The sequence below is a fragment of the Callithrix jacchus genome, chromosome 5, assembly GCF_049354715.1.
Source record: "Callithrix jacchus isolate 240 chromosome 5, calJac240_pri, whole genome shotgun sequence".
In the NCBI taxonomy this organism is placed as follows: Eukaryota; Metazoa; Chordata; class Mammalia; order Primates; family Cebidae; genus Callithrix; species Callithrix jacchus.
The window spans coordinates 12,890,801-12,901,940 of record NC_133506.1 but is presented as its reverse complement, the minus strand read 5'-3'; the positions used below and the strand labels follow the sequence as shown (position 1 = coordinate 12,901,940).

The following is an 11,140-nucleotide window of genomic DNA, read 5'->3' as shown; positions in this document are numbered from 1 at the left end:
TTCACATAGGATGGAATGTGGGATGGTAACTTATCAACATATTTTGACATGAATCTGTTTTTGGATATAATTTTAAAAACTGTTTTAGAAAATTCTGGGAAGAGGAGAATAGTGTTTTCTTCATTTGATGCAGATATTTGCACAATGTGAGTAATACTCAGTTTTTTTTCCTATACTCTTAGAGTGTGTCTAGGAATTAAGTCACCAGTCTGGAGGTGAGGTAGTGTCCAGCTTTCCCCCTTGATCTGTCCTCTCAAATCATGTCAGGTTGTGTGTATTCTCATGTCCTTTCTTGACTGCTTGCTAGCATGCCTGCTACTCCTGTGAAGTCCACAGCTACTGGGCCCTAGAGCCTTATACCCTTGATTTTACAGGCATGTCACACACTCCTTACCGTGTTGGAAGCTCCCAAGGGCTTTATAACTGCTGATTTCTGAGAAAATTTTAGCTCTTGTATAGAAAGATTTTAAATTTATCTTTTATCAACGAAATTTTTTTTTGTGATAGGATCTCACTCTGTCACTCAGGCTACAGGGTTGCAATTATGACTCACTGCAGCCCTGACCTCCTGGGCACAAGTAGTCCTCCTGCCTTAGCCTCCTGAGTAGCTGGAACTACATGGGCATGCCATCAAGACTGGCTAATTTTGTATTTTTTTTTTTGTAGAAACGAGATCTCACCACATTACCCAGGCTGGTGGCAAACTCTTGCTGTGGCTTCCCAAAGTGTTTGGATTACAGGCGTGAGACACTGCACTGGACCTGGCCTAAATTTTTTTTTTTCCAGTTTTTATTCTGCCACTGCCCGACCCCACCCCCATTCTTGCTGTCATCTTATAAATTTTTATTTTTGGACTGAAAGGCAACACACATATTAATGGTGGTTATATCTGAGTAATGGGATTATACGCCTTTGTTGTCTGTTTAAATCAATTTTTTTTCTTTTGAAACAGAGACTTGTTCTGTTGCCCAGGCTGGGGTGCAGTGGCGTGATTTTGTCTCACTGCAACCTCTGCCTTCAAGGTTCAAGCAATCTTGTGCCTCAGCCTCCTGAGTAGCTGGGACTACAGGCGTGCGCATGACACTTGGCTAATTTTTGTATTTTTAGTAGACACAGGGGTTTGCCATGTTGGCCAACCTGGTCTTGAACTCCTGACTGCACGTTCTCCGCCTGCCTTGGCCTCCCACAGTGTTGGGATTACAGGTGTGAGCCACCATACCCGGCCTCATTTGTTTTCTTTATATTTTTAGTGTTTTCTAAAATTTCAAAAAGGAGTATTAGTTACCCCCCATGGAAAGGTATTATTTAAATTGTTTCTTTTCAGGGTTCGGCAAAAGCAGAACAAATATCCCATATTATTTTTAACTCAAGGAAAGTCTGAGATTTATCCTGAACTCATGGATCTCAGATCTCGGACAACCCCCATTGCAATGAGCTTTGCACAGTTTGAAAATTTACTGGTAAGTTATGTTTGAATTTTTATCTTTTAATTTTCTGTTTTAGAGGAGTAGTAAAGATTTCATTTTACTCTACACATCTAATGGTTAACTTTTTGAATAAACTGTAGCAAACAAGTAGCTCTGCTTAAAAGTGAGGATATTAGATCTCAGAATGAAAAACAGTTAATTAAGGGCAAAATTTGCTGTAGGCCCACATTAAATTTTTCAGCTTAACTTTGTGAATAGGTTTTATGAGAAATCTAAAAATGGTTAGACTGTATGCCTTTTAAAAAATATTATTCCCATTTTACAGATGTATGTAAAGTTGTTTTCATAGAGCATTCCATTAGTAAAATTGTTTGATGGCACATTCAATATGTATGTTTATAAATTATGTATATTTTATTAATATGAATATATGTATGAGATGTCCATTAAAAAGAATAAGAAAGTAATTGGAAGAAAAAAAACTAACCTTTTCTTTTCCCACCTACTGTACTTTGGAGAGCACTGACCTAGAGTGTGGATGTTTAGCTTTGCAGTTAATATGTTTCTTTTTCATGCACAACTAATTTTTCTTCTTCTAGGGGATAAATGCACATACTGAAGACTTGCTCAGAAATCCATCCTATATTCAAGAGGCAAAAGCTAAGGGACTAGTAATATTCTGCTGGGGTGATGACACCAATGACCCAGAAAACAGAAGGAAATTGAAGGAACTTGGAGTTAATGGTCTAATTTATGATAGGTATCTGTTTTTTATGAAAAATTTTAATGGAATTTAGAACTATAGATTCCATCTTACAAAATTATAAATAAAATTAAACTTAGTTAAAACTCTGCAGTTCAGCCTAAGGTTATCTTGACATTTGCCTGTGGGTGTTTTAGAGTTTGAAGGATACCAGAATCACTTGGGAAGCTTGTTAAGGATTCAGTTCCCTAACTCAGATACAGGTATACTAAATCATCCTGGGGGCGAGGGGCAACTGCCAGCCCTTAGACCTCTTTTCTGTCTATACCAACTTTTTCAGTGCTCTTGTCCAATTCTATGGCTTTTCATAACTTTATATGTTCCCAAACTTAGGAATCTTCAACTCAGACCATTCCCCAGACCTCTCCAGACTTTTATGTCCCGGTGCTGACACCTGTTCCTCTTAGTCTTCCTGATTTCAGTATCAGTAAAAATTCAAACCACATTCATAGTCTTCCATGACGCTGTTCTTTATCTCATACCCCAAATCCAGTTAGATAGAAAAGCTTTTTTGTTCTGTCTTCAAAACATACTCTGAATCAGTCTGCTCACCATCTGTTGTCATTCTCAACTAAACCAGCTCATCTTTGGTGTGGATTGTTGAGGTAGCCTGCCCTGCCCCCTGGTGATCGCCTCCACCCTTAACCATCAGGCTCTTTATTCCTAGTGCAGCAGCCAGAAGGGAGCTTTTAAGACCTATGTCCGATCATGTTGCTACTTAAAACTCTCCCACAGTTTTCTGTGTCACCTAAAGGAAAAGCCAAAGTCTGAGGGCCCTATAGGAGCCAATCTGCATCCCCCTAACCCCGCCACCTTCCATCCCTCTTTCCCTCTTTGACCTTCCACAAATTTCTCCCATCTGCTGTTTCCCATTCTTCAGAGAAAGACTTTGGTTAACAATTGAAATATGACCTCAGTGAGGCCTTTCTTGAATAACCAAGTTCAAATAACAACCTCTATTCACAGTGAACTTCCTGACTTGTCTCCATATCATTTATCATCATCTGACTCACCACATATACTATGTTATATTTTACTTGTTTTTTCTCCCTAGCCCCTTTTCTCCATCCTCCTTGGCACTAATGCACACATGCAAATGAGAATATAGGCTCCATGAGGAGGGCACGGCTGTTTGCCTGATTTGTTCATTGATATTGAGGTTAGAACAATCTGGGGCACACAATAGGAATTCAAATAATTTATTGGACAAATCTCTTTTTCTGTCTTCCCCCGCCCCCAGCTTCCTTGGCAGCCGCTAATCTGAGAACAAAATTTTTTTTTATTATAAAGACATTTGGGGTTAGAGGGGATGTCATTTACTCTGCTGAGGGATTAGCAGGCTTGCTCATACACGTGGACCTCAAAGATAGTGAAGGCTGGGATCCAGACTACTATAGTAGTCCCAAATCTTTTGGTTTCCCAGTGCGTATAAATGTTGTTTATACTACACCGTAGTTTATCAAGTATATGGCAGCGTCGTGTCTTTGCGTTTGAGAAAACACAGTATATATCTTAATTTCAAAATACATTATTAAGAAATGCTAACAATCTGCCTTCAGCAAATCATAATCTTTTTGCTGCTGGAGGCTCTTGCCTTGACATTGATGGCTGCTGACATTGGTGGTTGCTGAAGGTTGAGGTGGCTGTGGCAGTTTCTTACAATAAGACAGATGATGATTCCTGCCCCGGTGGAGTCTTCCTTTCACATAGTATTTCTCTGTTGCACGTGATGGTGTTTCAGAGCATTTAACCCTATAGTAAAACATCTTTTTGGTTTTTTTTGAGACAGAGTCTCCCTCTTGTCACCCCAGCTGGAGTGCAGTGGCATGATCCTAGCTCACTGCAATCTCTGCCTCCCGGGTTCAAGGGATTCTTCTGCCTCAGCCTCCTGGGTAGCTGGGATTATAGGCATGTACCACCATGCCTGGCTAATTATTTTTTTTGAGACAGCTTTGTTATTTCACCCAGGCTAGAGTGCAGTGGTGTAATCTCAGCTCACTGCAACCTCTGTCTTCTGGGTTCAAGCGATTCGGCTGCCTCAGCCTCTCAAGTAGCTGGGATTACAGGAACCCACCACCATGCCTGGCTAATTTTTGTATTTTTAGTAGAATCAGGGTTTTGCCATGTTGTCCAGGCTGGTTTTGAACTCCTGACCTTGTGGTCTGCCTACCTTGGCCTCTCAAAATGCTAGGATTACAGGCGTGAGTCACCACGCCCGGCCTAATTTTTGTATTTTTGTAGAGATGAGATTTTGCCATGTTGGCCAGGCTGCTCTAGAACTCAACCCCAAGTGATCCACCCACCTTGGCCTCCCAGACTACTGGTTTTACAGGCATGAGCCACTGTGGCTGGCCAAAACATCTTTATTCATTTATTTTTATTTTTATTTTTGAGATGGAGTCTCACTCTGTCACCCAGGCTGCAGTGCAAGGGCACAATCTCAGTTCACTGCAACCTCCGCCTCCCGGGTTCAAGTGATTCTCCTGCCTCAGCCTCCAGAGTAGCTGGGATTATAGGCATGCATGACCACACCCAGATAATTTCTGTATTTTTAGTAGGGAAAGATTTTGTCCCTTACTTTGCCATATTGGCCAGGGGCCCTCGGGTGATCTGCCTGCCTTGGCCTCCACCTGTAATCACCTGCTGGGATTACAGGTGGCCACCATGCCTGATCCCACAGTAGGACATCTTTAAATTGGAGTCTGTTCTCTCAAACCCTGCTGCTGCGTTATTAACTAAGTTTCTATACTATTCTAAATCTCTTGTTGTCATTTAAACAATGTTCAGGGCATTTTGCTGGGAGCGGATATATCTCAGAAGACCATTTTTTTCCTCATCCACAAGAAGCAACTCTTCATCTGTTAAAGTGTTATCATGAGATTGCAGCAGTGCAGTCACATCTTTAGGGTCCGCTTCTGTTTCTGGGTCTCTTGCTTTTTCCACCACATCAACAGTGACTTCCTCCACTGAAGTCTTGAACCCCTCTGTCATCTATGAGGATTGGTATCAGCTTCTTCCAAATGCCCTGTTAATGTTGATATTTTGATCTTGTCCCATGAATCAGAAATGTTCTTAATGGTATCTGGAATGATGAAAAGTTTTCAATTTACTTTGTAAAGATTCTTCAGAGGAATCACTGTCTGAAGGAGTTAGTCTTTGAAATGTATTTCTAAGGTAATAAGACTTGAAAGTCAGAGTGACTCCTTGATCCGTGGGCTGCAGAATGGATTTTGTGTTAACAGGCATGAAAACAGCACTCTCTGTTAGAGCTCTTGGGTGACCAGGTGCATCTTCAATGAACAGCAATATTTTGAAAAGTATCTTTTTTTCCTGAGCTATAGGTCTCAACTCTGGGCTTAAAATATTCAGTAAACCATGCTGTGGATAGATGTGTTGTCATTCAGGCTTTGTTGCATTTCTGGACACAGACAGAGCAGATTAAGTGTAATTCTTAAGGGCCCTTCAACTTTCAGAACGTTACATGAGTATTGGCTTCAACTTAAACTCATCCTCAGTTGTATTAGCCCCTAACAAGAGAGGCGACCTGTTGAAGATTTGAAGCCAGGCATTGACATCTCTTAAGCTATGAAAGGTCTAGATGGCATCTTCCAATAGAAGACTGTTTCGTCTACATTGAATATGTTGTTCAATGTGGCCACTTAAGTGGGCTTAGCACAACCTTCTAGATACCTTGCTGTGGCTTCTCCATCAGCATTTGCTGCTTCACCTTGCACTTTTACGTTACAGAGACAGCTTGTTTTCCTTAAACTTCACAAACCAGCCTCTGTTGGGTTCCAGCTTTTCTGCAGCTTCCTTACCTCTCTCAGCCTTGCTAGAACTAAAGGGAGTGAAGCCCTTTGAATTTTTTGGCTTAAGGGAATGTTTTGGCTGGTTTGATCTTCTATCCAGGCCATTAAAACTTTCTCCTTATCAGCAATAAGGCTGCTTTGCTTAAGTATCATTGTTGTGTTCACTGTAATAGCACTTTCACTTTCCTTCAAGGACTTTTCCTTTGCATTCATAACTTGGGTAACAGTTTGGTGCAAGAGGCCCAGCTTTCAGCTTATCTTAGTTTTTAGCAAGCCTTCCTCACTAATCTTAATTATTTCAAGTTTTTTATTTACATTGAGAGATTTAAGTTTCTTCCTTTCAATGGAACTCTTAGAGGCCATTGTAAGGTTAATTGACCTGATTTCAATATGCGTGTGCCTCAGGGAATGTGGAGGCCGGAGGAGAGGCAGAAAGATAGGGGAGAAGCTGGTCAGTGGGGCAGTCAGAACACACAGATTTATGGGTACGATTCGTGGCACCTAAAGAAAATGACAATTGTGACATCAAAGATTACTAATCACAGATCACTATAACAGATAGAATCATAATGAGGAACTTTGAAATACTGCGAGAATTATCAAAATGTGACACAGGCATGAAGTGAGCATGTGCTGTTGGGAAAACGGCACACGAACAGACTTGCTGAGTGCAGTGGCCACAAACCTTCAGTTTGTAAGAAACACAGTATCTGAAAAGAGGCGCAGGTGGGCCATGGTGGGGCATAGCGGCTCATGCCTGTAATCACAGCACTTTGGGAGGAGGCCCCATCTCATATAAAATGAAATGTTAATTATAAGAAAGTTTTTAAAAAAGAAGACAAAGTGCAGTAAAACGAAGATTGCCTGTGCTTGAGAAGTGTCATACAAAGAGTAAGTGATAGTCTCACTAGGCCTGCTTGAAACAACACTTGGATTTGGTTCATATTACTATTCTTCCATAAAATGACATTACTTTCTTAATAAAGCTTGTTTTCCTCCCAGTATTTTGTCTCCATTAGTTTGGTTTTAAAATTGTAGTTCAAGTTAATCCTGCCTACCTGCCTTTTAACCTATTTAGTTTATTTTGCATGAAACAGCATGCATGACTCATAGCTCTCTTTAACATTTCCAATTAATTTTATTAAAATTCAAGTTTTAAATTAATAATTTGAGACAAGTGCTGTCTTTAACAAATTTTTGAATGTATATGGTTATATGTGTATTTTTGTTGTAAGAAATAATTACAAATATTTTCAGGCAAGGAAGTGTATTATGAGATTATACCATTTGTGGTTTTGTAGGTATGCAAATTTCAGGCAGATCCTTCATCTCAAGGGCTTTACTTGATTGGAACCAAATGTTGACATGTAATGGAGAACAGGAAGATACATGATGTAACAGGTGCTCAAAGTTTTTCCTGGCTTGGAGCTTTAAAGAGGAAGAACTGAGGTGGAATTTGGGGAGTGGTTATGTTGACTTTGACAGGATTTGTGTTCCAGCACATCAGGGCATGACTGTGCTGAGGATTTCAGGGAGGTGGCCAGGCACTGGATTCCTGATAGGGACTGAGGAGGGGTATGGCGGTTGGGTTGAGTTGGTTTTTACCCTCAAAAAGTTTTTTTTTAATGTTTAATTTTAAGTACGTGTATGTACTTTTAAAATTCAAATAGTTTGGTAAGTCTTATAATAAAAAACAATAATTTTTTTAACCTATTTCTTCCATTGTCCCTGGCTGAGACCCTATCCTCTAATATCTTTATTATCTGCCTCTTCTGGCAGTTACCTCGGTTTCTAAATAATCTGCTCATGCTGTTTTTTTTATTACCAAATTTAGACATCATATAGAAGGTTTTGAATTATTAGTCATTTGGAGCCTTTGAGGCATTTTGGATTGGAGAGAGGTGTGGTGAGAGTGTGTGTTTTCGATTATCAAACACTAAACTGCTACGTATCATTTTCTGGTATTTTGTTTGGGAAATTTGCACTTGGTGATGAGTAAGAGGCTGTTTTTTACATTTTTTTGAGACAGAGCCTTGCTCTGTTGCCCAGGCTGGAGTGCAGCGGCACTCTCTTGGCTCACTACAACCTGGGTTCCAGCAATTTTCCTGCCTCAGCCTCCATCTCCCAGGTTCAAGTGATTCTCCTGCCCCAGCTGTAGTTTTGTATAGATTCAGGCTTTCATTATACTTTGTAAAACTTGTAATTATGTGCTTAAAATTAACTTATATTGTTGCATGTAGCCATACCTTATTCCTTTTCATGGTCATTAATATTCCATTGTCTTTACCACAACTTACACTGCTATTTAAGAACATTTAGGTTGCTGTCAAGTAACTGCTATTATTATATAGTGTTGCTGTGAATATTAATGATTGTAAAGTGACTTTCAAACCTTTTTGCACTCAACCTGTCTTATATGGCAACCCAATACACAGATAAGGTATATTTACAAGTATGTACCTGAAACAGTTCAAAGTGTTCTTTAGATACTTCCTGTTCATGTGTGTACTTCTTGGCGTGTGTGTGTGTGCACTTAAATGCTAGTCTTTCTGATCTGATTGTGTGACTCGCTGGGTCTCTACTCAGCACATCCGTCTGTGGGTCAGGCAGTACAGCTTTTCCCAGTTCTACACTCATTGTAGCCTGTTACCAGTTCTCAGGAGTAGGGCAAGTCATTATAATCCTGCAGGTAATGTGGAAACTTAATCAGGACACAGATCAGACCATATTTAAGTAATATGCCAATTAAAGCTCATGAGGCACTCTATTCATAACTGCTAGAATGACATTGTCCCTCGTGGAGTGATAGCCCTTAACACGTCTGCCACTGCACTGGGCTGCTCAGTACTGATGGGTTGATTGTACACAGCTATCATCCTGTGCCCTGGCATTCTCTGTGTTAGAACTCCCGTTTCCTGCAGCCCATATGTTTTTCTCTCTTGGTTCAGAGAATTTTACGGAACATGTCTTTCAGCATCTTTTTTTTTTTTTTTTTTTTGAGACGGAGTTTCGCTGTTATTACCCAGACTGGAGTGCAATGGCACGATCTCGGCTCACCGCAACCTCCGCCTTCTGGGTTCAAGCAATTCTCCTGCCTCACCCTCCCAAGTAGCTGGGACTACAGGCACGCGCCACCATGCCCAGCTAATTTTTGTATTTTTAGTAGAGACGGGGTTTCACCTCGTTGACCAGGGTGGTCTCGATCTCTTGACCTCGTGATCCACCTGCATCAACCTCCCAAAGTGCTGGGATTACAGGTGTGAGCCACTGCACCCGTCCTGCATAAATAATTTCTTCCATTTCAAGAGACACGCTGTTTACTTCTCAAAATGAACCTCTGTCAGTTAAGGGATGGGGCAGCAGCAACAGCAGGGAGTAGAGGAAAGGAAATACTTCATTTGGATCAGAGTTTTCCCCTCATCCTCCCTTAGTTCCTCTCCCTTTCACTCCTAGTTGAAGAGGAATGTACTGCTGCTTTTATTTATTTTTTTTCTAGTTGTCTAAAAGACAATTCACTGTACATACTTTATTTACAGTTTTGTATACTGTCTTAAAATGAATGGGACTGCTTTTCTACTTGAGCCATTTTTAACCAAAGCAAAATAACCTAAGTAATACGAAATGATAAAATACAGCATAAAGATACAAAAACAGACATACTGATTCTAGTTAGAAATGTAATTACAATGTCACATTTTTTATAATTCACAAGTATGTTTAGGAAATCACACACATAGATCACTGATTTGAATGAAGTGCATTAATTTGTAGCAAAGCTTTCTAGTTACAAAAAAATTATCAAAGAATGCACAAAATTAATATTAATTTCGCTTTTGTGTCATATTCCTGGATCCTTCACCAGTGTTCACATGAGGAAAAAAGCAAAAGCTAAAGAAATTAAAACCTGAAATCAGAATCACTCATTTTATCCAGTAGGGAAACAAGTAAGTTAAAGTCTAAAAGCCATCAGCAAGAGTGCAGCAAAGACAATGCTGTCAAAAGAAGCAAAATTGCTAGAAAACTCTATGCACCGTAGTCTTTCAAACCAGCAAAATATGCTCCTGCATACAGTAGAACATCAACAGAATTTGTTCCTGTAAAGTGCACAGATGCCAAGTTGTTTTTGGAATAATGCGGATAGGTAAAATGTGTATGTAATTAATGGTAATTCTACGGAACTATTACAGAGTGGGCCAGGAGCACATCTATGGATTTTAGGATGATGTGTACTATAATTATTTGATTGGTATAGTGGACACTGTTAAACGTCTCCCCCCCCCCACACACACACAAATGAACAGAGAAGTACAAGACAAAAGTGAATGAGAAAATGAGACTTTTTACGTCTTAGGAGCATTTGGAGGGAAATCAAATTTAAACGCAATCTACTCTGGTTTTTGAAGAGGCTTTGATTCAGCTCCCAAATCTCAACTGCTTGACGTGGTCTCTTAAGAGAGTACTCAGAAGATATCTTCTTAAATAACAAACCTATTTTTAGTGGTAGAGCCGTTCTTAGCCGCTGTGTCTATGTGGGACTGACAGCTAATCACTATCTTTGGAGGAAGTCCTGGCCTTTCCTTGTCTACCCTCCCTGTATGTGTCACAGCATCTGTTTTCACTGTCAGTAGTCCATACTGCTATTTTATCACCTTTAGCTCTGACGTTCACAGCAGCTCCACATACATCATCGCTGCAGTCAACAAGATTCTTCAGTAAGGCACAGTAGAGTTTCCAGCCAAAAGTGATCGAGGTCACTTAGTCTCTGCTGTTTAATGTAATTAGCCATCGTCCCCCCATTTGTTTTTCTCATGTTCCATAGGCTCAATACCATCCTTAAAAAGTGAGTAGTCACAGCCAGGCATTAAATTACTACACACCTTGATATGGTTGTACAGAGCCCAAAAGTCTTCAGCAGGATAGAACTTAGAAATAGTGTTCTGGGTCCCCAACCTCCTGATTAGATTGTTTTTCCTATAGCTGGGAGATTAGGAGTAGGTCTGGTTTCCTACCTCTGGCCTATGAGCCAGCCTTTCCAGTTTTCTTACTGAAAACCTTTTCGTTCTTTTTTATCCATCTGTTTTCCAGTTTCCAAAATGTTATAGCTTTGTCTCTTGGGTTTTTCCTCATGCTTATGGATTTTT

The 11,140-nt window shown here is 40.1% G+C and overlaps 1 protein-coding gene across 3 annotated transcripts in view; it reads left to right on the top strand.

Annotated features, from left to right (window-relative positions):
* Window positions 1–11,140, top strand: part of GPCPD1 (glycerophosphocholine phosphodiesterase 1) — a 66,029-nt gene that overhangs the window by 50,243 nt on the left and 4,646 nt on the right. For 2 of the 3 annotated variants that reach the window (XM_035298326.3, XM_008995720.5), the window contains 3 exons: window positions 10–146; window positions 1,325–1,460; window positions 2,027–2,187. In XM_035298326.3, the coding sequence (XP_035154217.1) occupies window positions 10–146; window positions 1,325–1,460; window positions 2,027–2,187 (434 nt within the window). Of the gene's footprint in view, window positions 1–9; window positions 147–1,324; window positions 1,461–2,026; window positions 2,188–7,300; window positions 7,401–11,140 lie in introns of all 3 variants that reach the window. The other variant, XR_008481198.2, reaches the window with a different exon arrangement.